The sequence below is a fragment of the Coenobita brevimanus genome, chromosome 71, assembly GCF_032717465.1.
Source record: "Coenobita brevimanus isolate Jiangsu-jjx chromosome 71, ASM3271746v2, whole genome shotgun sequence".
NCBI lineage: Eukaryota > Metazoa > Arthropoda > Malacostraca > Decapoda > Coenobitidae > Coenobita > Coenobita brevimanus.
Window position 1 is genome coordinate 615,179 of NC_137024.1, and position 27,447 is coordinate 642,625.

At 40.2% G+C, this 27,447-nt stretch overlaps 2 protein-coding genes and 1 non-coding gene across 3 annotated transcripts; 1 reads left to right on the top strand and 2 right to left on the bottom strand.

Moving 5' to 3' along the window:
• Nucleotides 1-2,163: 2,163 nt before the first annotated feature.
• LOC145406891 (cation-dependent mannose-6-phosphate receptor-like) lies at nucleotides 2,164-26,792 on the bottom strand. Its single transcript, XM_080278006.1, has 6 exons — nucleotides 26,613-26,792; nucleotides 8,136-8,299; nucleotides 6,527-6,651; nucleotides 4,120-4,247; nucleotides 3,653-3,779; nucleotides 2,164-2,872 (listed from the first exon to the last, which is right to left on the bottom strand). The coding sequence occupies exons 1-6, from the start codon at nucleotides 26,756-26,758 to the stop codon at nucleotides 2,702-2,704; spliced, it is 861 nt and encodes a 286-aa protein (XP_080134132.1). The 5' UTR covers nucleotides 26,759-26,792; the 3' UTR covers nucleotides 2,164-2,701.
• On the top strand, nucleotides 10,936-14,311 carry LOC145406840 (protein phosphatase 1 regulatory subunit 16A-like). The gene is made up of 3 exons (XM_080277947.1): nucleotides 10,936-11,182; nucleotides 12,669-13,689; nucleotides 14,041-14,311. The coding sequence occupies exons 1-3, from the start codon at nucleotides 10,936-10,938 to the stop codon at nucleotides 14,309-14,311; spliced, it is 1,539 nt and encodes a 512-aa protein (XP_080134073.1).
• LOC145406960 (5S ribosomal RNA) lies at nucleotides 17,009-17,127 on the bottom strand. The gene has a single exon (XR_013898627.1). It is a non-coding gene; the product is annotated as a 5S ribosomal RNA (ribosomal RNA).
• Nucleotides 26,793-27,447: the final 655 nt, after the last annotated feature.

The window sequence follows — 27,447 nt, forward strand, 5'->3', positions numbered from 1 at the left end:
AAGTTGTCCAACTGACCCTACTTCATGGGCAATATGAAGCAAATATGTGTTCTTGGCTGTGTTTGTAAGTTGGGGTTAAAATTGCAGGGGCTTGAATGGCTGAGTGAATGAATGTCTGACCAATTACTAGACATGCTGATGATTACCATATTTTCCCTTGCTTAATGGGCCCTACCTTATCTCATCTCTGGGTGGGAAAGAGATGGGATGATGATGATGATGATATCATAATCATCATCATCATGAAATCGTAGCAGTCAAAGGTCTATTACAGTGTTGTAGTCCTTATTTTTCAAATAATCATATGTAATGTTAAGTGTAACTATAAAGAAAAATACCAAAGTATGTACAGACAGGCTCGTGATGTGAAGCTATGAGATCAGGGCCCCGAGTGCTATGTTAATGGGTGTTTGTCCTTTTTCACTGGGCATGCTGTTGATGATTCTCCCTATATCATGTTTTCATAATGCTACCTCACCCCATCCTTAAGTGGGAATAAGACATTAGGATGATGATGATGATGATGATGACTACAATAGCAAGTGAGGGAATATAGTTTAATTTCTTCAAGCCTGCAATGTACATTTCGACCTTGCTATCTCCTGATGATTTTATTCAACTTCAGAGAACACCTTACTAGTGAAAGGGTTAATGAACCCTACACTTTATCCAACCCCTCAAATCTGCAAAGTTTCTTCAAAACAAAATAAAATAGCCTAGAGGTACAACAGTGCAACCTCCCAAATCCAACTGAAATACACAAACTTCCATGTTCTAAAATATTTTTCAAGCACGAGGGTGCTGACATTGCATATCTGAAGACAAAGCCAATTTGCAGACATGTATAGCAAAAGATGATGTAACATTAATACAAGGCACTTCACTGCATTTACTGTTCATTGTATTGTTGGCTGGACTTTTACATGATTTTTTTCATAGTTACCATTCTGATTCTACTTTCCAAAATATTTCATTTTCTATAAAGCCCATGAAACCACGCATTTCAGATTTGCGAGTCTGTTAGGTATTCACATTTGTTCTCTCACCTGTCATTGGTAAGGGTGCCCACAAAGTATTTTTAAACAATCCACAATGGAGTTGTAGCAGCTTTTTCTTGACATGGTTGTTTCATTACGAAGTCCTCACTCCCATTGCACTTGTGTCTGATGGAACAATAAAGCTGCCTTTATGGCTTTCTCATTCTCATGCAGTAGGAATGGGTTTCTTGCAACATGAAAATCTATATTTTGGTCATAGATTTGCTCAACAAAATGCCCAAGTCATTATTAAATTATCCCCAATAAAAAATGTCCTTCTAAGCTAATGTGCTGTACTATATGCTCCATTACCTACACAATGAAGATTATCACAATCTGAACATCCACTTTTAGCACACCCAGTACCACACTGGTATTACACTAGTGAACACAGTATAAAGATCAGCAGAGATTCCTGTATAAGGCAAGTATATAATGTTAGTCTTGAGTCACTTATCATACTAATCAAGTGGAAGTTTCATAAAAAATACGTCTGAGGTTTACAGAACAAAAAAAAATCCAGTAATTCCTCATTTAACACACCTGCACTTCATATACTCTTCAATAAAAATCTACTGATCAACAAAAGAACTCTTCTCACATAACATCCCAACATTTAGTACTGTATTATGCTGTGAAATGTCCATGTTAATATAGCTCACACATGCATTCATATCAATGTATTACTTTTTTCTGAAAACTGCCTAAGGACTTTAATAATTAAAACATACAAATACACCCAACCACAGCATCATATACATTTTGGTAATTATGTACAGCCTTGAATGATTCTTCTAATATCTTGGGGGGGGAAAAAAAAATATCTTTCCGCTGGAACATTGTCTCACTTAGTGATTTTCACATTACATGGTAGTTTTTAGGAACACATCTATGTTGTCACATGGGGAAATACTGTATCTCTATAAAATATAATATATATATATATATATATATATACTGTATATATATATATACATATATATACAAAGTTTGCTGCATCCAGCTTTCTGACAAACAGCATATCACCTTCAAAGGCTAAGGGATGCCAAGTTTTCACAGGTTACCGGTAGTGATTACCCCCTTGCATCCAGTGACATAAATCACTGATATATTTTTACTACGGTACCTCCATATGATTTTATTTAACTTAGGAAAGGTAGCTTGCAGAGGAGAGTATGGAGGCTATACCTAACCCCTCAGCTGCAAAATTTCTTCAAAGTTGAGTAAATTTGGTTGATGGTAGCAAGAGAAAACAAACACTACTGGTATGACACCAAACTGAAGGGGGTTATGGGTTCTTAAAATGTTACAGTATTCATGAACCTGGGACTGGTAGATTATCAGTTCTCATAACCTGCAAGGAATGAGAAGACATAACTTACCAGCTTATATGATGCTATGGGGTGATGATATTCAGTTAGTGAATTGTGGGTGTGGCATGAGTTGCAAAGTTATGATTTGTAAATCCAAAATACCAGTATTCTATTTCTACGCTGGATTAGGTAAGCACTCTTGACTGTTCTTAAGGCTATGGAGGGTCAAAGTCATGAGTTGACAGGCTCCCAGGTGCTAGATGAGTTCTTGGATATCATGGACTGTTTCCTGGGTGTTGATGATGTTGCTGTTATGGCCCCAGGATGATGTGGTTCATTAGTGCGGATGTTCTATGGACTAAGGAGGGTAGAATCACGGTCAGCTTCCTGCAGGTCCTGTGCCAGCTGCTCCTCAATGGGTGAGTAGCCACTGTAGCTGCCTGACGATGAGCTGGTACGCACCACACCCTCGTTGCCAACACCACAATACCGGTCACAACGGAACACGGCGCCACAACCATCCTGACATGGCAATACAGTATACTTGTAACATTCATACAATGCAAGGTACTCCTACACATATTAATCTAGTTAATATCAGAGATAAAAGTATAAAAGTAATGGGTATGGGAGGAGTATCATGGAATGGTGTGGCCACATGGAGTGAAAGGAGAGTGAGACACTGACTAAGAGTGTACTGTATGTGAGGAAGGTGAAGGGAGAGAGGGGGAAAGGGAAATTGAGGAGGAAGTGGAAGAAGAGGGTGGAAAGGTATGTGAATGAAGGTGTGAGATAGAAGGAGGGTTGCCTGATATCAGACGACAGGGTGAAATGCAGGTACAGTAATCTGACTAGACCATCCCTCTACTGGGAGGAAAGCATCTGGTATAGATAGACAGTATTATTACTTAAAATAAGCAACATTACCAAATTATTGACACACAGAGATGGTTCCCTGAGAGGTACTACCACTAGAGGCAAGTGATGTTTACAGCCTAGTATATGCCCTCACTCCTCATGCAATACCAACTTAGTGGCCTCATTGCTATCTGTGGAATTTCTACCTATCTATAGTCAGATGCCTTAATCCCAGAGGATGTGGCCATGAGCAATGACCTCCATATCACCCTGCCCTTCATCTTCAGACTACCCCCTCTCCAACTCACACCACCTTCACTGACAAACCTCTCCATCCAGTCCCTTCACCTTACTGCAATATCTATTAGGCCCCTCCTACAGTCCTGGATATCCCCTTGTATGCCCATAACTTATATATAAAAAAGTAAAGAGGTGAATACTTACTGCCAGCATGTTGCCTATCCTGAACCAGAAGGTGCGGTTGGGAATTTGTTCCACCCCTTTAGCTCCCTTGACCAAACGCAGGTAGAAGAACCCAAATATGAAGTACCCGCCAAAACTCACAAGCAGTCTGAAGTGGGAAGAAATTAATAATCTTGAAAAATATAATTAATTATATACAGTGCATGAGAAAACAAGGTAAAAAAGTTGACAGGGCTAGGGAATTGATGGGACTGAACTGGCCGGATAATTCATGGGCAGAGAAGCACATGACAAGGGTTTGAACCTCTTTTTTCAGGTGACTGTGAATGGACTGACTGTATTAATTTTTATGTGCTGGCATTGTATTTACATGACAATAAAAAGGAACACTTTAATAAGTCATTCCAAAGCTGAATAAGACACACTAGAAGTTGCCAAAGAAAAAATCAACAGACTGAAGAGGCTAAAGCAGTCTAAACTTGACTTACATGATAAAGAAGATGGACCATCCACCAAGGCCTGGGTCTGAGAGTGTGCAAACAACACGGTGGCGAATGATGAATGTGAGTGCGCAAGCCAAGGTGCCCTCAGAGTCATCTAGTACTGTCATCACTTCCTGCAGGGTCATATGAAGTGAGTATTATTTAGAGCATAGAGAACAGAGTTTGAAAGACTGACCAGGAGAGCAAGGTAGAGGGTGAGAGGTAGGGAAACCAATGATGAGGTGGAGATATTTATGAATGAGTGTGGTGTGAGTTGGAGGGATGGCAGCCTGATGGCAGTGGACAGGGAGATGGAGGTGGTTGTTGTTACTGCTGCTTCTTAACCCCGGTTTGCCTGACCAAGTAAACCCATCAACTACAGCCAAGCAACCACCTGTATGGGGTTGTCCCACAGGTTCCCTATGCTGTTGATGTTATGCCCTGGTTGAAAGTCATAGCATGTATTTAGTAAAGATGGTAAGTGTTAGTGTTGATGTGGTGACAGTTAATAATGGTGTATGGCATGCAGAAGGACTGCTGAGTTTCAGGAATGGACCACCAACAACAAAAATATATATAACAAAAAGAAAAAAAAAATTATCATCACCCTTGTCATCATCGTCTTGACCTCTTTTTCACACCTAAGGATGGGGTGAGAGAAGGCCCAGAAAGCAAGGAAACATAAAAACAAGACAGAGAGAGAATTAATCAGTGACATGCCCACAGAAATGAGCCAGACACTCATTCACCACTCTTGTCCCTGGAATCCTCAGTCCACCTCATTATCATTTAAAGGTGCATCTCACATCACCTATCTGTCAGTCCAGAGAATGTTCAGTTAAAATACGAGTGCAAAGCACTTGTAAAGTGCACTTTCATACATGATCAATCCAATGAACTCAATCCTGTCAATTCTCAAACTCATCAATCCCCATAACTTGCTTTCTCACACTTTCTTTACTATTCACATTCCTCTTGGCCTATCACACCTCCTGTCTTCTAACCCAAACACTTATACCCTTTTCACCATCCTAATGATGTTCATTCTCCCTATATGACCATACCATCAAAGCATCAGCTTCAACCCTATGGCCAAACTTCCTTACTAAACATTTTTCATAAATCAAATTAGTTCTTAACTTATCCACTGTATGCACACCATACACTTTCTTCAATAACCCGACTTCTACTACTCTTACCTGGCTTATTGTTCTCATGCCACACTATATTCACACACCCATACATTAATGGGGGTACTAAAATACTGTCATGCAATCCTACTGCAGCCTCCACTCAGATCTCTGTTTATTATTAAAGTCTTTATAGCAACAACCACCTTCTATCCCTGTGGTACTCTTTTTTGCACATCTGACTCTTTTTTGTTATGGAACCTATGCAATAACTCCCTCACCAACTCAAGTCTCCCTCATTCACCATTGCATCACACTGAGATTCATGTTCTCTCTCCACAACTATCACCACTGTTATCAAACATTTCCTTTCAAAGCAAAAATGCTCATAGATATCCTTAAAACTCTGCACTATTCTGCAAAGCTCTTGTTCTCTAGCTGCATGCAACACAGCAGCAGCTGCATACATCAGATCTGAGATATTTACTGGCTATCTTAAATAATTTGGCACACCTTAATATAATGAATGATTACAACAGGCTGTACAAATATAACAGCCACATATACATCTATAATCAATGCAACAAACAGAAGAGGTGGGAACACACAGGGAGTCAGGACAGGATGAGAATGAAAGAACAGTATACACAATTGACCCCTGTTGCTTGTGTGCTGAGCTGTTGCTGCTGCTGTTTCCCCAAACTCATCTAAATGTGAACCTGGTGGAATGCAGCTGAAGTTGTCCTTCACCTGAAGTCCACCATCCTCCTCTTGGATGGTTAGGGAAGGTGCTGAGTTATACTGATGCCACTGCATGAAAGCATCCATCTCCAGCTTTATGCTGTGAGTGTATAAGAATGTATCATGTGAAAATTCCATGGACAATGTAATTATGTCCTATGATTCTTTACATACCAGTAGGGACTGAATACTAGAGATCTATGTACAGTATAGCATTGTAAGTAGCATTAAATTCCAGCTGAAACTGGAGATAAAATTTCTAATTCATTTACCTATTTTCTGCCCAACACTTAAATGCAAGAGTGAAATGGTACTATCAATCACCTCCAGAACTGACTTCTTCAGCTTGCCTTTCCCAGATCTCTGAACTACTTTTTAAATGCAATGAGACCAAACATCTTGATGTGTCTTAGTGGTGAATTTGTGTTTCTTTTGCAAAATTTCCTTTGGAGGGAACAAGTTCTTCAGGCTCTCATTTTTTTTTTTTTTTTTTTTTTTTTTTTTTTTAAAAACAGAATAAGAAGCTTAGTTATGATACAAACCTCCTTTTCTTCATGGTCACAGATGAAGATGACATGTGCCTGTCTGCGTCCCTCGCTGGATGAATTAACGCACTGGTTCCCCGTGTATGGGTCACCCCCTCGGAAGGTCAGCATCAGCCAGTGTTCTAAGCATGGCAGACAGTGCAAAATGGAATGAAAGGGGGGACTGAAACCGAGACTGAAAGCCACTACCACAGTCGCTGCATTTTGCCAAGATGTTAACCAATGAAATCTTCACTTTTCAAATTCAGTTTCCACAACCACCTTTGGCATTAGTGTTGGTAAGCACACACACACCATTAACATGTGCATCATTCAACTGGTTACCATGGAATCCTCAGTGAGCTCCATATGTCCCCAGTGAAGCTTTGATGAGGATTCTTTTCAATGAGATGCAAACAAATCATTGGTGGAAACAATTCCTGATGAATGTAATGGAAGAAATGAGTCTGGGTTGGGTACAATAAAAGTAGCAATGTCTGAAATGATGTAAAATAACATCTGCTGATCTGGAGGCAATACAATCAGTCATCGCTTCATGTTTCAGATGTGTGCTGTCAAAAACATCACTTTAATCATAACAACTTCATGTGGTATGCCTCTGCTTGGGGGGGAGGGGGTATCAACACAACTTTAGAATCAATCACAAGTAATTTTGAGTGAAGAAAGTATATTAATTTAATCATAAAAGAATTAGGCTAAAAGTTGTTGCTGCTGTTGTTGTGGCCCCAGGCTCATCTGGACATGAACCCAGTGGACTCTAGGCTAAAGCTGCCCTTCTCCTGTGGGTCTACATCATCCTTTTAGGGAATACATACATAATTGATGGAAGATTGTACAGCCTGTATACTGGTGTCGCTGTGTGAAGGTATCCCACTCCACCACCATATTTTAAATGAAACAACTTTATACAAGGACTAATTACTGGATGAATCAACATCATCATCATCACCATAATCATCAGCCTGACCTTCTTTTCCCCCTAAGGATGGGGTGAGGTTGGATTTAAAAACAAAAAGCAAATACAAAATGGGAGAACAATTAACTGCATGCCAGCTAAATGGGTCAGGAAAATCATTCTTATATTAACCAAGTCCTTGAAATTCTGGCTCCACCTTATGGGCCTAACCATCTGCAGAGTTTCTTTTCTCCCCCCCTCCCTTTATTAATTACACTTCTATTTCACATACACCTGCCAAATATTCAATCTCCTGACCAAATATATATATATATATATCATATACTCCACTGTACAGAAGTCATCTACCCAAACAGATTCCCTGTCAATTTCCTAGCCTTACCAATTTCTGTATCTTACTTTTCACACTCATTTACCACATCCAAATTACGAATTGACATGAATGAGGATAAGGAGACAAGTATATGAATCAAGAATGAGTCAGGCAGGTGTATCAGGACCCACTCAGCCATCCATTCTCCTCATACCCTGAACTCCCCTTCCCTTGTAACTCTCACCCTGATTCTGCTTTCCACTTACCCAACCGTGCACAATCCCCTATCACATCCACCCACCCACTTTACCTCTGTCAGGAATAAATGAAGATTAAATGTACTGCAAAAGCACCAAGAATCAGCGAGTGAACCTTACTGTCGCTGTTGACGAGGGTCCGGTTATGGAGGCCAAGGACTAATGTTTCCTTCACTTCCCCAGCATCTTTCACCTTCTGGATCATGGTGGCATTGGGCGGTTTCTTGACTACATCTCCACACAACACAAAGTGATATTCACTGTTTCTTCTGGTTGTAACCCATCTGAAAATACGATTCAGCATCAGCAGCAGCAGCAGCATAATCATCATCATGAACTTTTTCCTCTCAAAAGACTAGAACAGGCAGAAAGGATGGAGTAAGGCAAAGTGCGATAAGATTTTATACCACTTATATATTACTGTATTTACAATGGATGAAACACCTGAAAACCATTATCAGAGGTAACTGTAGAAATCATACCCACACTGAAATTGTGTTTTGTGGAGATACAGTCCAACATTTTCACCCTGGCAGTGTCTAGGCCTAGTTGAAACTGTTGTATTTTCACAGCAGACAGTTTCAACATGAGCAAAATTTTTAGCATTTGAACTATTCAAAGCACTATGAAATGCAAAACGAATTAGAAGCAAATTATCCAATGGGAGAGAACCAGCAAGTTGAGTACCACAGTGATCAGTATTAGCTCCTGTCATGATTCTAATAAATAAAAGATATGCTATCCTGGATAATGTAAAGCCTGCCAGCTACTCAAATATATTTGCAGAGGCTGCAAATGTACTGAAATTCACATAAATGAGGGGTGGAAAAAAACTGAAAACATATACAGTACATGAACACAGAAAATACTTGAAGAGTAACTGCAACATGGGTGCCTAGCCTAAAATTTCCTAGTTACTTAGGACAATTCAAAGCAACACTAAATATACTCTCACAGGAATTAAAAAAAAAAAACAAGGAGACAAGAAAATTATGTGTAAGAGGGTAACAAAAATGGATAAATAGGATGATCATTAGTATTTCACTGCTGCTGTCTCCATATTATTTTATTCAGCTTATGAGACTCTCTGAACTGATATCACAAATAGCCTTTATTATTCCCTTCAAATATAAAAGGTTTTCCTTGAACTGGAGAAAATCATTTGGATGTAATAGGAATAAACTAACATGGCATCACAGGATTCAAGGGGTTAACTTACAAACAGAGGCTCAAGATATCACAGTCGGAAATTGATGAAGTGATAAAAATGAGATAATGCTGATCTGAGAGTAACAGATTCCTGGAATCAGCCTGTAGAGGAAGATGACTACCCACCATCCCACCCACACCCACATCCACACACTCACACTTTCATGATTAAAATTTTCTAATACTGAACCATTTTATGCACATAATTTTATGGTTTACCAATCATACATTTCTGTATTATAATGCATGATGCATTACAGACTTCTCATTATAATTTAAAAATGTAAAAAAATACTGCACAGTATCTAGGTTTTTCAATACAGCATAGCCTACTTTTGGGAAATCAGCTTAATGGATACCAAAAGAATTCTAATATGCAGTGTTTGTATAATTTACCACTGACGTAATACCTAAATAGAGCATCAAAATGGGGGACTTGTCATGAGCATTTACCGTACATCACATTTTCTAACTCAATGACAAATTCCTGGAGATAACAGTTGGTGAAATGAACTTGTACCATGCTTAATCAGAAGCAAGAGATAAGATAAGATATATGTCACTCGGGTAGCCTCCCAAAACACCAGTTTGACTATAATCCTCAGTATCGCAACAAAACAAGAACTGTACTTAACCTGAGTGAAATATCTCCGGTAACACCACAAAACCAGAGCTATACTGAACCTAACCTGAGTGAAATATCTCTGGAATCAAGGAAATCAGAACTATAATTAACATTCCTAAGTGAAATATCCCTAACATCAAGACAAAACTAGAACTATACATTCCTAAGTGCAACATCTCAAAACACCACAAATCTAGAACCATACTTTGCTTACCCTGAGTGAAATACCTCAGCAATAATGACCAAATTATAACTGTGCTTAACTTATTCTCAGTGAAATACTTCTGCCTGTCCTAGAAACTGGGTTGAGTACAAACCTGGTACACAACAGTCTTTTTCATAAGCCACTGTTTTGAGGTCATTCCTTTTTGCTGTTAAACCCCTTCATGCCAAAGGTTCTTTTCATTTTATCATTGCTACCCCTAGACAATTTTATTATGCTCAGCAGACTCTGAGCAAGAGGGGTTAGACAGCACCTTCATTAACCGCCTCACTCCAAGAGGTCTCCCCTCTGTTTAATAAAAATCACCTTCTGTTTAACTAGCAACAACAGAATGAAAATATATGTTATTGGTGTGATGGGGTTACAGCCACATTAAATTACACAAACATTGCCTACTGAAGTTCTGTGGTTACCTTTAAAGCCAGTATGCCAGTACAACCTAATTCAAAGTACTAATTATAAAGGAAATGTGATTTTTTTTTTCTTTTAACACATCCTCGACTTATAATGAAGACTGTCTGTATAATGTGCATATGGCAACAGAAGATCACTGTCACTTGATTACAATATAATAAATGTACTAATCAGACAAGGTACACTGTATGCACAGGAAATTTACAGCTTCACAGTTGCAATGTCTCTTACACAGCATTTTATTCCACTTAAAGCCAGACATTACACTGTACTGTGCATAGCTGAGAATCTGTCAAAGAAACCTCTGTGCCATTAACCCACTTATGGTCAGTAGTCAGGACAACTCCAACACAGCACCATATTTGATTTCAGCAAACATCCGTTAATTTTATTCAGCTGTGAGTGGGTTTCAGGAGACTGTGCTTTAACAGTGTGATAGAAAAAGCACCATGATTGAACACAGCGAACTAGTGGAAGAAATGGGGAGGGTGGAGAAAATGCCCATAGCTGACCGCATCAAGCTGGCTCAGAAACGCCGTCGCCAACAACTCAACCACTATTCCAAGTGGGCAAAAACAGAACTCCCACAGGACTGTGCGGAGCGGAAACAGGGCATTATGTTCTCAGCAGATGTGCAGCTGATGGATGCAGCAGCACGTGGGGCATATGATGAGATGTTACACCTCCTTAAGACAGGTGGGTTGGGTTGGGTTAGGTTGGGTTGGGTTAGGTCCAACTGGTTAGGTTATGATGGGTTGAGTTGTTTTGGTTTGGTGAGATTACAGTCTGGCTAGGTTGAGGTTGGGTTATATTAGACTGGCGTAGGCTATGTTAGGTTCGGTTAGGTTCTTTGGGTTGGGGTGGTTAGGTTAGAATGGATTTATTAGTTTAATTTGTTTTGGTTAAATTAGTTTAAGTCAGGTTACGCTATGATAATGATAATGACATACTATGATGTCTTTTAGATTTTGGTCTTACTACCTCAGGGTGCCAGAGAGTCATGCCTTCATGTGGTGGCACCAAGTATAGTGAGCTGCAGGATGAGGGCAACTTCAGCCTGCAGTTCACCATGCTCACATTTATTACTTTCCAGCCAAATACTATGTGCAATAAACGCCAAAGCCAGCAACTTTGTACTAACCAAAATGTACTAGTACCCTCTCACAAAGCCATCCCTTAGGGTGCCTAATTATTAATTCATTTACCAGACATTTTCTCCAGAAAGGACCCCATAAAAAGTCCTGCAAAAGTTGACACTGAGTCTAGCTCACTCAGTTGTTTATGAGGCAGAAAGCTGCTCCTTGCCTTTGATTAACTAGCACTTAGAGCTGGCTGCTGATATAGCTCACGTATTGAGTCATCAGCTTGATTATATGCTTATAATTAATCAGTGACATGTCCATAATTTTAGTTCCTGATCTTCCCTCTTCCCAAACTCCAATGCCCTTCACACTTAATAATGAAGAAGGGTGGCATAAGAAATGCCAAATTTAAATATAAGGACAGTTGCCTAAGCAGGTCACCCATGCTCCTGCAGGGTGATGACTAGGGTCACTGACATCACACCTCCACCCACTTGGCCCAAGCCAAGTCTCATGACCCAAGGTCACTAAACTCATTACTGCAATGAACCATTCAGTGACCTAGCTCTGCACCCACTGTGCAAAGAAAGAGTGTTTGGCTATGCAAAATGAATAAACACACAGAATGCTGATACAGACTATGGGGGTATTTTATTTAAGTCACAGTCCAGCAGGGGAAGAATGTATAACATACCAGTAATAAATATAAACCTGTCACATATAAGGGGCCACAGACTTTAATATGATATGGGGAAAAACATATTTAAATTCATTTTTAATTAGTGTAGGCTACACTGGCAAACTATTTGGCAGTTGTGATGCTGGTCCTCTCTATCCCCCAAAAGGAGGATGGTGAACTGCAGAAACTGCAGCCTGCAGTCCATTGAGTTCATGTGTTGGTGAGCCTAGAGCCACAAAAATAACTGGGAATTCTGACACCTGTGATAAAAGTGTTTAATAAATAGTCTGATGTAGTCAGATTTCTGGATGATTTCCCTGTACATATTACCACACTGTGCTGGCATTTTTTGATAAATTATTAATAAACACTGTTCCTTTGCTCAAGATGATATGCTGACTAATCAGTGATCACTTCACAGGTGTGGATCCCAACTTGAAAAACCATGATGGGCTGACTGCACTGCATCAGTGTTGCATTGATGGTTCAACAGAAATGGTGAAGCTACTGCTGCAGTATGGTGCTCAGGTCAATGTGACAGATAATGATCTATGGACGCCTTTGCATGCAGCTGCTACTTGTGGCCACTTACAGGTAGTGACAGAGCTAGTGAGAGCCGGAGCACACCTTACTGCTGTAAATGGTGATGGGGACATGCCACATGACATCACTGAGGAGGAAGTCACATTACAATATCTTGAGAATGAGATGATCAAGCAAGGTATTGGCGAGGCAACCATTGAAAAGATCCGCAATGAGAAGCACAATACTCTGCTGGTGCATGTGAGTACCATCTTGAGCAGTGGTGGTGATATTAACCAGCCAGTTGACCAAGGTGGTACCTTTCTGCATGTGGCCATTGCCCACGGTTTCAATGACATTATGCAGCTCTTACTGGAAGCCAAGGCTGATGTCACCATAGCTGATTGGGATGGTTGGCAACCCATCCATGTGGCTGTCTACTGGGGTAATGAAGAGGCTCTAGAGCTATTAGTAAGTGATCCCACTGTCAATCTTAGAGCTACAACTAAACTTGGAGAGACACCCTATGAATTATGTGATGACCCAAATATTAAGTACAGGTTAATCCAATTGTTGAATGAATGGTCAAACGTACCAGAGCATATATACGAAACACAAGAAAGTATGGAAGATCATGCCGCAGCAAACCAACTACAAACTGATCAGGATCAAGAATGCAATAAAATCGACCACATCTCTCAGCCTGATCAGCAAGATTCTATAAATCTCAACTCAGAGGATATTCCTGCCAGCCCCCTTGTCAATATTGAGTTGTCATCAGATCGTAGGAGCTCTATCAAAGAGGCAAAACATTTGGCACCAATTAAACGAATGAACAGTGTCAGAAGCAGCAACAGAGAAAAGAGGAGAGCATCTGGTGACAGTCATCCACTTGCACAAAAATCAAAAGCAACAGAAATGTCAGAAATCGATATACCTCCTAATCCAATTGGCATATCTTCACTTTCACAGTATTATGACATTGTTCCAGCAGTAAATACATATCCTCCATCACCACAAGAAACATTTTATGTGGAACCTCTTAGTAAAATCAACGACAGGAAACAATCTGGATCATCTGCCTCTGAGACAGACGACCTACATGAAGAGAACCTCATTGCAAAAATTAACCAACCTAGAACTAATGAAAACAAAAAGGAATTACAGGGGGAAGTTCAAGATGATAACAAGGAAGAAAAACATGAAGCTAAAGAAGACAAAAAGGAGGGAAAAGATGCCAACATAGGTAGTGAAGTGTCACTGAGAGTGAGGAAGAAGAAGCAAGCACCGCCTCCCCCCCGTGGCACACTGATGGACCTGAAGATGCAAAGACAGTCACTAAGGGAGGAAGAGGGGGAGCATGGGCGGGGGGAGGCACGATCCACCTCCACCTTCTACCAGTCTCTGCCCACGCTTGATGCCCGGATGTACGAGGCACCCCCAAGTCCCAGCACCATCCGCTACCGCTTCAAGATGGTGGATGATAATGACACACCGACACGCTTAATTATCAAGCAGCAAAAGAAGTGTGCTATAATGTGAGTGAGAGGTGCAGTAGACAACATGTTTGAAAAACTAGGAATACTTCAGAAGAATGAGTGGAATAAAATTTGGCAGCCAAGAAAGCACTAAGGTTTCTGATGTGAATGAAGGCAACACACGTAAACAAATATCAAGCATCAAGAGGAGTGTGCTATGTGAGAAAGATGTAGCTGGGAAAAACTCTGTGCCCCTAAAGCTGGATATTAAGTACTAAAGGATAATGAAGTATAAGCTTTCTAACATGAAGACAACACACCAGATTACTAACCAGCAAAAGAAGTGTGCTATAAAGTGAGCAGAAACACTGCTGGCAAAACAAGCATGGTATCACAATAGCTTGGTGTGAAAGATGGGAGAAAGGGTTTTAATATTTCTGACACACTTAAGGGCTTAAATGTGCTATAATGTGAGTTTGGCATGTAACCCATGTGGCACAGGAGGCTTTGTAGCACCTCTTCCTTAGCAATTTATTGTGCATATTACACCTTAACATTTTCTTGTATATTACGAGTACACTCAACCCTCAATTTGGCGGACACCTATTTCACGAATTTCAGATTTCCCGGACATGGGCTGAGGCCGGACAATATTATCAAATGCCGGACAAATGCCCGTACAAGTCCAGGATTCTCACAAAAGTCTGGCCATTATTCTCTCATATAAAACCATAAGCAGTCTGCTGCACAACACAGTATAATTTTAGCAAAGGTTTTGACTTGATAAAGGCCATTTGCAACATACACAAGTGAGATATTTTCATACATGAAATGCATCTTGGCCACCAACCTAATTCACCCCACCAGTTCTTAACTCATGGCAATATCCCATTTGCCACTTACCTTTCTCAAATGCCACTATAAATAGTTTATTGCATAACAGTAAAATTTCAGGAAGGCTTGGACACAATAAAATTCATAAGTAATAAAAGAAAATATTTTCTTACAGACAAAGTCAATGAGATCCATTCCAACTCACTTGGCTCACCTGACTCAGTGCGACTAAATATCGAATCGGCACTTTTCACTGGAAAATATTTTAATTTTTTTCACCACAGTGGCTCATACACACCTAATTATCTGAAATCAGCAAAAAAAAATTGTACTTAACATGACTTAATTAAAAAATTAGGCTTCAGAGCTACAATGCGCCAGTGTTAGCAGATATTTCCCCTTCAGATCGTCAGCATGCCTTGACAGACTTCTATTTTGCATTAATACTTATTTTGAGTACAAAAAAATGTATCTCCATTGTAAATCGATATTTATAAGAAACAAAAGTCCGTCAAGGTGAATTGTTAAGCTAGAGGCAAAACACTTCTGCTAACTATGAAATTTTCGCTCTGAATCCTGATTTTCTATTAATAATTAAACACAAACTTTTGACTGAATTTCAAATAATTAGGTGTGTTTGGCCATGTGGAGAGAATGGAGGGTAAAAGACTGACAAAGAGAGTGTATGTGAGTGAGGTGGAGGGGGGAAGAGGGAGGGGGAGGCCGAGGATGAGATGGAGGGATGAGGTGGAGAGGTATATGAGAGAGGGGGGTGTGAGTTGCGAGCAGGGCAGTGAAATGGCGGGGGACAGGGCGATTTGGAGGCGATTTGTTTGTGGCCACCCCAAACAGGATTGAGGCGTCTGGCAATAGATAGATAGATAGATAGAGGTGTGCAAACCTATATGGTGATAAAGATTAAAATATTTTCCAATTAAAATTGCCAATTCTGTCCAAGATCGAGATCACATTCGATGATTGTATTTTGATCAGCTGATTAGTGGTTGGCCAATGTTAGCAGATATCTCCCTGTCAAATTGTCAGGATGCCTTGACAGACTTCTATTTTGCATAAATATTTCTTTTGATTACAAAAAAAAATGTATCTGCATTTTGTAAATCAATACTTCTTACAAAACAAGTCCGTCAAGGCGGGTTGTTAGGCTAGAGGCAAAACACTTATGCTAACTTTAAGAAATTTTCATTCTGAATCCTGAGTTTCTATTAATAATTAAATTAAGCACAAAATTTTGACTGAATTTCAAATAATTACGTGTGCAAACCTATATGGTGATAAAGATTATAATACAGTATTTTCCAATTAAAATTGCCGATTTGGTTCAAGATTGCGTGTTTGTATCTCGGTCAGCTGATTAGTGGTTGGCTGACCTTGTGGTGTTCCATTCCTCGTTTACTTTCCTCTTTTTCCTCAGGTTTCTGATCTTCTATCATACCCTCCACATTCTCGTCAACAACTGTCTAAACAACCATTCTTAGGGTTATAGCTAGCAAAATACAGCTACTGTGTCAGTTACTATTACTGTTATTTTGTCAGCGTTATTATTTTATGTACTGTGATGTTAGCTATGTTGGTATAGGCAGCCTACATTCCAGAATGCTCTGGACTATCGGAATAATTGCCGGACAATATTGGAGAATTCTGACAAAGTACGGTAATAGTCCAGGGAATGGTATACAGGGCTAGATTTTTACGATGCCCGGACTGGTCTCCTCCCCTTTTAGTCCGGCAAATAGAGGGTCGAGTGTATTCACGTTTTTCAGTATCATCATAGTTGCATTGATAACATTCATTCATTCATTCATTGCCAGACGCCATGTATCCCAAACGGGGTGGCCAAGGGCTTAGAGTTAATTGTTTTACAGGGAGGGGCACTACTCCTCCACCAACCCCACTTGACACGTAGGGATGCCAACAGCATCTGGTGTTCCCAGGCGGTCACCCATCCAAGTACTAACCAGACCCAACATTGCTTAACTTCGCTGATCGGACGGGAAGCAGTGTACTCAACGTGGTATGGCCGTTGGCATCAATAACATACAACAGGATAATGAGGTGTCATATGCTGAAAAAATTAGTATGAAACAAGTGCTATAAAATCTCCAAAGCCACTTAGAATAATATTTAAATGTACCATCGGCAAAAGTTTTTAGACATCTCATGTGAAAGACTGGAGAATGAGCACACACACATCCATAATATGAAAAGCAATATGTGAAGATGACGACATGCCCCATTTTTTATGACACATTCTAAAACATCTATCTATCTATCTATTGCCAGACGCCTCAATCCCGTTTGGGGTGGCCACAGACAAATCGCCTCCACGTCGCCCTGTCCCCTGCCATTTCACTGCCCTGCTCCCAATTCACACCCCCTTCTCTCATATACCTCTCCACCCCATCCCTCCATCTCATCCTCGGCCTCCCCCTCCCTCTTCCCCCCTCCACCTCACTCACATACACTCTCTTCGTCAGTCTTTCACCCTCCATCCTCTCCACATGGCCAAACCACCTCAGTGTGTTCCTCATAACGCTTCCTATCACATCCACATCAACACCACAACGCTCCTTTATATCCTCATTCGTCAGCCTGTCTCTCCATGTGACTCCACAGGCTCCTCTTAAATAAATCATTTCCACTGCTCTCACTCTTGACTTGTGTCCTTCCAACAACGTCCAAGCTTCACTTCCATACATTAGAGTTGGTATCACAATGCTGTCATGTAGTAACTTTTTCACTTCCATGCTCACTTCCCTGTTTCTTATCACTGCTATCAAAGAACCAGCAACCTTTCTTCCCTGCTGTACCCTTTCAAGCACTTCACCCTCCAAACCTCCATCCTTACTCATCACACTACCCAAGTACTTAAACGTACCGTACTCACATTTTCCAATTCCTCACCATCCAACCTCGCTGTACATTCACTGACTTCACCTCTCTCAAAGACCATCACTTTACTCTTCCCTACATTCACCTTTAGATTCCGTTTCTTATACACTCTCCCAAACTCATCCACCAAGCCTTGCAGCTCCCCTTCGTCTTCACTCAACAACACAGTATCATCTGCAAACAACAGTAAAGGGAGTTTCCAAACAATATCCTCTCTCACCAGGGCCACTCCAACATCCACTACCCTACCTTGTACCTCTTTTATTACCCCATCCATGTACAGATTGAACAACCATGGAGACATGACACATCCCTGTTTCAACCCAACTTTCAAAGAGAAAAATTCACTTAGTTCACCATCCACACGAACTGCAGCCTTCGCACAATTGTACAAACTCTTTACAGCATTCAACAACTTCCCATCTACTCCATATATTCTTAACACTTTCCACAATCCTTGTCTATCCACCCTGTCATATGCTTTCTCCAAATCCATGAAAGCTGCATACAACTTCTTTCCCTTCTCTAGAAACTTTTCCACTAAAGATCTACGAATGAATATCTGATCTACACAACCTCTTCCCTTCCTAAAGCCTCCCTGTTCTTCTCCAACTAATTTCTCTGTTCTTTCTCTAACTCTGTCAATAAGTATCCTACCATACACTTTTCCTATTATACTAAGAAGACAAATGCCCCTATGATTACCACACACTTCTTTTTCCCTTTTTCCTTTGTACAAGGGAATAATTATACCTGACTTCCAATCCTTCGGGACTCTACCTTCCTCCCAGGCCAATCTACAAATCTTCCACATCCATTCTACTACTATCTCTCCCTCATGCTTCAGCATTTCACCACACACTCCATCAATTCCTGGGGCTTTCCCTGATTTAACTTTCTTCATTGCTTCCACAACTTCTATCCTAAAACATGAATATGGAAAAAAAAAAAGAACAGATTCAGGGAGTTAATCATCAAGTGGTTAAAGAAGTACACTGTATTGTAATATACTGTAAATGAGAGCTACTACAGCTGGCAGTATACATTATCCAAACAATTTTATAACATAGCTACAGTAAGCTGCTATTCTTAATGGTATTTACAGATGAAAAGATCATAATCATGTTAAATTTACATTCAAAATGCAATGTTCACATTTTTTCATTCATTTTTGCATTAAGAATGTTTACAGTATAGTGTCTGAAAACTTTATATGCCAACTGTAACATACAATACCGGTATGTAAATATGCACTGAAGGTTATTCAAATTAACCCCTTCTTACAATGATCTCTGATTTGAGTCCATTCCTGACCTTTTTTTTTTTTTTTTTTTTTTTTTTTTTTTTATGCGAGGAAGAAGGAACCAAAGGCATGAGCCCGCAGTAACAGTTCCCTCCAAGAGAAAAACAAAATACAATAGAGAGCCAAATTCAAGATCCGATCATTTTGAGATGCCTGGACACACTACGTTTGAAAGACTGGAGATCATAGGCAGAAGGAAATACAGACAGAGGGAGACAGTTCCAGAGCTGACCTGTTGCATAAATGAAAGACCTACACCAGAAGGGTTAACTAACTGTATATCTATGTTTCTATCCTTTACTGCACCTTCAGAAACAAATGGGACGAGACTTAGGCCACTTGGTCCAGACATTTATGTTGAGTGACCAGTTGTTTGTCCCTGAATGGCATTATGTGAGCACAAACTTCAACCAGTCCTCAGACGTGAACCCTTATAGGCCAAATCTAGTTGGAGCACCTTAACTTACTAGACCATTAGGCATCCATCTGGTTATATGGTGACCACCTAATCGTTTGGCCTATCATTCACTGTGGTCACCTGAAGGCAACCCTAAGTCAAGTGAGTGGATGGCAGGTGTCCCTGCCTGAAATAATTTCCAATGACCCTTCAGTACATGATAAAATTCAGGAACAATAAAACTGTAACAGTAATACAGTACTGTACAGTATCTGCTTACTTTCAAAAGGATAAATTATATGAGCTAGTACTTGTCTTGCAATTAATTCATAAAAAAATTTTATCTACATAATATTTTTAAGGTTCTGTATAGGACATTAATGTTGCATTACACTTGAAATACTATCACAGCAATGTGTTCTATCTTATATCACTGATATACCGGTATTGTATATACCGGTACAGCTACAACAAATGAAGAGTAATCTTTCTTAATTTACTGTTTAGCTATCTACTGCATTTAATGTACATATACTGTACAAAATATATTTATAATAAAACAAATACACATTTTAGATTACCAGTATCTTCTTTAGCCTTTTTGCTGCTACTCATACATCTAAGTGTTTTATTTGGTCTGACACCAAATGGTTCTGATCAACAGAAAAAATTCCAGCAGTCATAGGAGGTGAAGCAGAGGCTAGTTTTAATTGTTAGAAAGAAACGTGAAAGGAAGACATTCAGGGAACTGCTGGCTCGCCTAACTACAAAATATATGAGTAGTGTTATGCTGTACAGTAGTGAGACCTGGATTATGAAAGATGCAGATACTGTACAAGCAAACTGGAATGCACATAGCCTATATATTAAAATGATGAGACAGACAATTACCATACTGTAGGGTATCACTGAGTGAAAGAACAAATAACAGTGAGTTACAAGAGTGATCTGGCATTACAGTATATACAGTATTGGAGAATGATGTGAAGCAATTCGCTAAGATGGTTTGGATATACAGTACTGTACTACGAGGAAGAAGGAAGATAGCCTAACTAGTTGAGGAGATTCGATATGGAGAATGCACTGATGCAGGATGAGGAGGATTTGAGATCAAGTCCTGTATATATATATATATATATATATATATATACAGTAACCCCTCCAATATCCGGATCAATAGAGCCATAGGTAGGTCCGGATAGTGGTCCTGTCCGGATATTGGGCCCCAGCTTATGGACTAGTACTTATGGACCCTAACTCTGAAAAACACCTATACAACTCCCTCTGGACATGCATTGCACCTATTTAAGACCCAAATCACACCAATAAGGGACATAAAAGACTGAAATAAATGCAAAAGAACCATAAAATGAGGTTTTAGAGGTGAGTTTATACAATATTAAACATTCTGGGTACTTACAAGTCCCTTGGTCTTGGACTGGTTTGAACCGCCAGTTTGCAGTCCACAGTTAATCCTCTGCACTCTAAATTCTAATTTCTTAACACTGCACAACACTGTAAATTCCTGTGTGTTCTAGTGGCAAGGTATTGCAGTTTATTCACTGTTTATTCACAAAAAACAAGCACCTGTGACTTGCACTGTTATGAGTATCTGCTCTCCATCGGAGTTAAGCTGTGACTGTTGATGTTGGTGGGGTAACAGAGTTGCCAGATCGCAACAGCCACATTACCAATCTCCTCAACTTTCATTGTCAAATATAACTTTTCATTACCAAATTCGTAAAGCTAGCATATATTCTTCACTAATTATATATACAAGTGGAAATACATGTAATCACTCTCCTTATAACTAACACCATGTTGATTATTTTCACACTATGTAGGGTAGCAGATTAATCAGAGAGAGCAAACAATCCACCATCTCCATCCTGTGTATCCTCATACATGTGAAAAATCCATTTGGTAATGCATTATTCTAATGCATTACCAAACGAATTTTTCATTACCAAATTGGCCCACACTTGGTAATGAAAAATACCAAATGGCAACCCTGACAGGGGAGGGGGGAGGGGGAGGAAGGAAGGGGTGAAGGGACCATGGTGTAACAGCTGTTTGGCGCCAGGCGGGAATTTCAAATTATGGGAGGGAAAAAAGTCAGATTTTTTTCGAATTTTTTGCGGTTTTTGGCCCATTTTGGGAATATTGGATCCCAGGAGGATTATGTCCGGTTAGTGGGGATGTTCGGATATTGGGCGTTCGGATATTAGAGGGATTACTGTATATATATAGTATACAGTACCCTCGTGTCCAACACGGTAATATTGTCATGCATGGGTCCAGTGTTGGACCAAAAACGTGTTGGACAAACACTAGAGCTTATGGGGAAAAATGAATTATGTCAGCAACCCTAAGAAAAGTCACACTAAATACCTACCATATACCTATACATATATTGGTACTATTGTAATTATAATAAATGGTACTGTGCTATGAATGATAACTAACCTTGTAGGATAGTGTTGGTGGGCTTGCTGGGAATGAAAGGTGATATCCAAGGCTGTAGGTAGTCCTACTGGGTCCCCGGAGGATGGCTGTTGGCGTCGCTAGCGGGTAATGGCTGCTGCTCCTCCTCAACCTCCCTCATAAATCCTTCGAAATCACACTCAGAATCACTATCTTCGTCCACAGCCATGGAAGGTCCTGCTTCTGCCTGTCCTAGCACTCTGTAAGCCTTCACTGCTGCCAGGATCTTGTCTTGGTTTTTTATTATGGTCCTCACGTTGGCTTCATTCATGTCGAAGGCCTTGGCAATGTCAACTTTCCTCTCCCCTTTCTTCTTCCTCTCGATGTTTTCTAACTTGGTGGCCTGAGGGAGGTGCTGACGCTTCTTGGGGTTCTCAGAAGACTTCCTAGGCATCGTGAGCTGGGTAAAATGAAGTAACAAGGGCAGAAAATGCAGCAAGAAAAAAGCACCTTCCAATGCGAATTATGCGACTGAGTGGCGCTGTGGCGGGAGAAATTTAAACAAAACATCACGTGACAGCAGAAGCGTTTTTAATTGGGCGGCATCATGATCACGTCACGACAGCGGGCGGGGAAGGCTACTTGATCAAAAGTTTTCATTGGCTGTCAACATCATGGGAATGTCCAGTATGACCGTGTTGGACTGGGGGTGATCGTGCTAGAGGTGAACTCTGCGGATTTCGCCCACTTCTCGGAGCTCTGTGCGTGTTTTGCTAACACACTCGCGTTGCAGTAATTAAATCGTATTAAATAATACTAATTATTTGCTCTCCGTGCTGGACGTGAATTGTGCTGGACTAACGAGTGTTGGACGCGAGGGTACTGTGTGTATATATATATATATATATATATATATATATATATATATATATATATACAGTATATATATATATCGTATACATCACAGTCTGTATGTATACTTTATTTTACAATTTCATTTTCTTTAAAGTTTTGCCTCTTAATTACCCTATCAGGAGTGTAGTGGTCTGGGCCAAGGCTACTTCATCCAACATTTAACATCTTCAAACTGATGATGTATTTTCTATTTCATTTCTACTGGTGCTGTATTTTATTTAGTTTTGGAATGGGTTAATGAAAAGTACATTTAACTCCCCAAATTTGGAAAGTCTCTCCTGTGTTTACTGCTACAAACTGATCACATTATAATCTTATACAATTACTGGTAATTTTATTCCTCATGAAACCCCTTAAAGACCATGGAAGCAATGGAAAAAGGAAAATCAAGAAAACATCAATTACAGTAGTGCACCAACTTTCGCTACAGCAGGATTCGCGGAATCCACTTTCGCGGCATGCACCAAATATTCCCTGCACCAACTTTCGCTACAGCAGGATTCGCGGAATCCACTTTCGCGGCATGCACCAAATATTCCCTAACTTCCACTTTCGCTTGAAAAAAATTGATTTTCACGCACAAATTTTGGGTTTGGGACAATATTTTGAACTTTGAATTTCCTGCACCGCCCGTCCGCAACCCACCGCCATCTTGAATGATGTCATGTCAACACTCTGTCCACCCATTCCCGCCATTGTGTACGAGCGTGCTAGCTCCATTGTGTTGGATTCTCACGGTTCAATGGCCTCTACTATACCTGGTAGTGTGGGGAAAGGGCCTGGTGGTGTGGGGGGAGAGCCTGGTGGTGTGGGGGGAGGGCCGGGAGGCAGTGGTGGTGATAAAAAGTGGCCGGGACATTCAAAGTCGGGAGGAAAGGCCAAGGCTAAAAGAGAGTATCGTGTTGGAGTGAAGAAACGGCAGTATAATAATGAAATGAAAAGGAAGATAGTTGAGCACATGGACAAGGGCGCAAAAACAGTGAAATCTGCCGTATATTTAACATCCCAGAATCGACAGTGCGTAGTATGAGGAAACAGCATGGTGGTAGCGAGGCAGCAAGAGGTGGCGCCAATACGTCTGGCGTGGCTAAATAAGCCCGCCACGCGCCTCGGATACTTACCCCCAACATCCATTAAACACCTCAACCTGGTCTCTGTGGTATGTTTCTCCTCATATAATGTGTACTGTACAGTTTTTATTGTTTGTATCTCACAATGCAATGTACAATAGTGATTTGATGTACTGTATTGCAAGTGAAAATGAAAATCTGATGTTACTTTAGGATAACCGGGAACCAATTAGCCTTTTTGCCATAAAGACAATGCCCCAACTTTCGCTAATTCCACTTTCGCGCATTATTTTTGGACCCAATTAGGCGTGAAAATTGGTGCCACTTTGTAAACATATACCAGTATGCAGGTTTCATTGTGCTGTGATTTTACTGTAAATTTCATTAATTCCACTATACCTTTTACAACAAAGATTTTTTTTTCTTTTCAGTTACATTAACAAGTTCTGGCTAGTCTTGGCAAACCACTATGAAAATTAGTTAAAACTAAAGCATATATTAAGATCATTCAATAATAAACTTGTACATACTGTACAACTGCCTGCCTACTTATTTGCAGTCCACTGTCCTCCTTTTGGGGACAGGAAGAAAACTGAGGGATGAGTATAACCAGGCAGTGGAGCCACCCATTTACAGTATACTGGTATCACCAGGTGAAGGCTTCCCTCTCCAGCACCAAAGTGCTTTATAGTGGTGGCAGTGAAAACCATACTCTATTTAGAGGTAGATTTTTGTTAATAACTATGAATTCCAGGAGGAAAAAGCATATCAATGAAAGCAGATACTACATTATTCCACAAAATACAGTACCGGTAAAGCAAATCAACAATATCATGGAAATGCTATAACCTTCACTTTTATGAACAGCTACCAGACCCACTGTATAAAAACAAATAAATAAAATACATAATTCAAGAATAACAAATAATCAGGAACATAACAAATTGCATTAACAACAAGAATTTAAACAACCACACAGTTCTGGCAGAATATTTATCCTAAATGCTGCTATCACCAAGATTCAAAGAACATATCGGTACTTATTTTACAGGCTTACTTTCTTCTTTTTTTCTTTTTTTTTTGTCATACTGTGCGTGAGCTGACTTGATGCTGTAGACAGTTGGAAACAAGATTCTTATAAAGTGAACTGACCTCATCTACCATTAAATACAATAATGAGTGGGTGTTCTAATGACAGATGGGTGCCATTTGAGCTGGGCATACATTACAATATCTTTTGGTCTGGCAAGCTGTTACCGGTACCTTAAATTCCCAAAACATGTTTCCAACGGCGGTAGGGGACGGTTACCATTATCCACTCACTCGCTGTACTGTTGAATATTTCTTCCTTCACCTCTCCTTTATCATTCTCTTTCTGTGTCTCCCCTCCTCTCATCCTATTTCTCCCATCTTTCCTGTCACTTTCTATTACTTTTCTTCCTTTTTCACAAAGCTTTACATTGAGTGACAAGCCTAATGGTTTCCTGTAAGCCAGGAAACCATTTACAGTGCTGAGTGGTAACCATATAACCAACCCATACGTGTTCCCTGCATGTTAACAAGGGGGTTGGTGGAGGGTTAGTGCCCCTCCCTGTAAAACTAACTTAACAAACAGCTACCCCTAACAGGATTATGGCATCTGACTATAGACTAGACTATAGACAGGTAGATAGGTGTTTCCAATCATAAAGCCAGTCTATATCAAATCAACCCATGTCAAAAATGTCAATAAAAAAAAATAAAAAAAGGGGCATCTGTGAAGTTCACTATGACCAGTATTCCTTATAACAAATTTTCCACTAATGATATACTGACCTGATTCTCCATAAATACCTTACTAATTTTGCCCTAATTTCCCTGATAAATGTGATTATCTATCTATTGCCAGACGCCTTAATTCCCTACGAGATGGCCACAAACAAATCTCCTCCATGTCACTGTCCACCATCATTTCGCTGCCCTCCCCCCAGCTCACGCCCCCTCTCACATATACCTCTCCAATCCATCCCTCCACCTCATCCTCAGCCTCCCCCTCCCCTTCCCCCCCTCCATCTCACATACACTTTCCTTGTCAGTCTCACACTCTACATCCTCTCCATATGGCCAAACCACCTCAATGTATATCTCTAACACTATCACATCTACACCACAACACTCCTCTACTTCCTCGTTTGTCAGTCTCTCTCTCCATGTAACTCCACATGCTCCTCTCAAATAACTGATTTCCACTGTTCTCACTCTTGATTTGTGTCCTTCTACCAAAGCCTAAGCATCGCTTCCATACGTTAGAGTTGGAATCACAATACTATCGTGCAGTTACTTTTTTACTTCCATGCTCACATCCCTAATTCTTATCACTGCTTTAAAAAAAACAGCAATCTTTCTTTATCACATTACTTTATATGGGCATACGGAGAAAAAAGGTACAACTGAATGTTCCTGAAATTCTTGTTAGGTAGTTTGGTAACTAATGAGGCAACTAATTACAGCAAATCATTGCTGGGGGCCTTACTCCTTGCCGATCAGAGAGTCCAAGGTGTGCAGGTAGGCTTCCTGTTTGTCTCGGTCACCCGGCGTTACTGAATCATCCAACACACATTGCTCCGCCGCCGCCACACCCATTACACACAATATCAAACCAACACACAGCCCCTTCATCCTATCTTGCTGACTGACGGGTGATTTTCCTGCGTTGTTTATTTCTCTCTGACTTTTCATACGTCACTGTTGCTGGCTCACGAACGCTGTCGGATTAACAGCTGCGATAAGAGTATCGTACCTCCTTAATCCGGATTTGTAAACATGGCTTTATTTTTCAGTATTTATGTACTTTTTAGTAATCACCATACCCATTAACTATAGCAACACATCCACACACCACCCCTTATTCATGTCCTTACTTTGACATTATTATCCCTGCGGTGATTGTTACTTTTCAGTGAAAAGTAAAGTTTATGAACGTTGCAGGACGATCAGCTGCGACCATGTTTTGTCCTTAATTTTACTTTTAAATACTTAGCACATCTAGTAGCCACAGGACTCTAACCAATCAGCAACGTCATCATGTCTTATTAATAGGTAAGTAATATTCCTGTGCGATTTGTTGGTTGTTTCTGTCATACTTGTCGTACGTCAGTGTGGCTGCCTCCAGAGTTGCCAAGGTCACAACCGCTAAATTAAATACTGTCATACTATCACATTCCTTTATCAGAGAAGGTTGGGGGAAGGAGGAACACAAATGGCCTGTATATCACTCTAACCCGGTCTATTCATTCTTGCATTTCTTACTTTTGCTAATTCATAATAACAAACTTTTTCAACACTGCTAAAATGTTCCTAAGCATTAA

What these genes read in the sequence shown, in the direction of transcription:
- LOC145406840 (XM_080277947.1), top strand. Translation starts at nt 10,936, where the DNA reads ATGATTGAACACAGCGAACTAGTGGAAGAAATGGGGAGGGTGGAGAAA. An exon ending in GTTACACCTCCTTAAGACAG is followed by an intron (nt 11,183 to 12,668) that starts GTGGGTTGGGTT and finishes ATCACTTCACAG; the next exon opens with GTGTGGATCCCAACTTGAAA. An exon ending in AAATCAAAAGCAACAGAAAT is followed by an intron (nt 13,690 to 14,040) that starts GTCAGAAATCGA and finishes ACTGAGAGTGAG; the next exon opens with GAAGAAGAAGCAAGCACCGC.
- LOC145406891 (XM_080278006.1), bottom strand. Translation starts at nt 26,758, where the DNA reads ATGAAGGGGCTGTGTGTTGGTTTGATATTGTGTGTAATGGGTGTGGCG. An exon ending in GACCCTCGTCAACAGCGACA is followed by an intron (nt 6,652 to 8,135) that starts GTAAGGTTCACT and finishes TGCCATGCTTAG; the next exon opens with AACACTGGCTGATGCTGACC. An exon ending in TGGTCCATCTTCTTTATCAT is followed by an intron (nt 3,780 to 4,119) that starts GTAAGTCAAGTT and finishes TTCCCACTTCAG; the next exon opens with ACTGCTTGTGAGTTTTGGCG.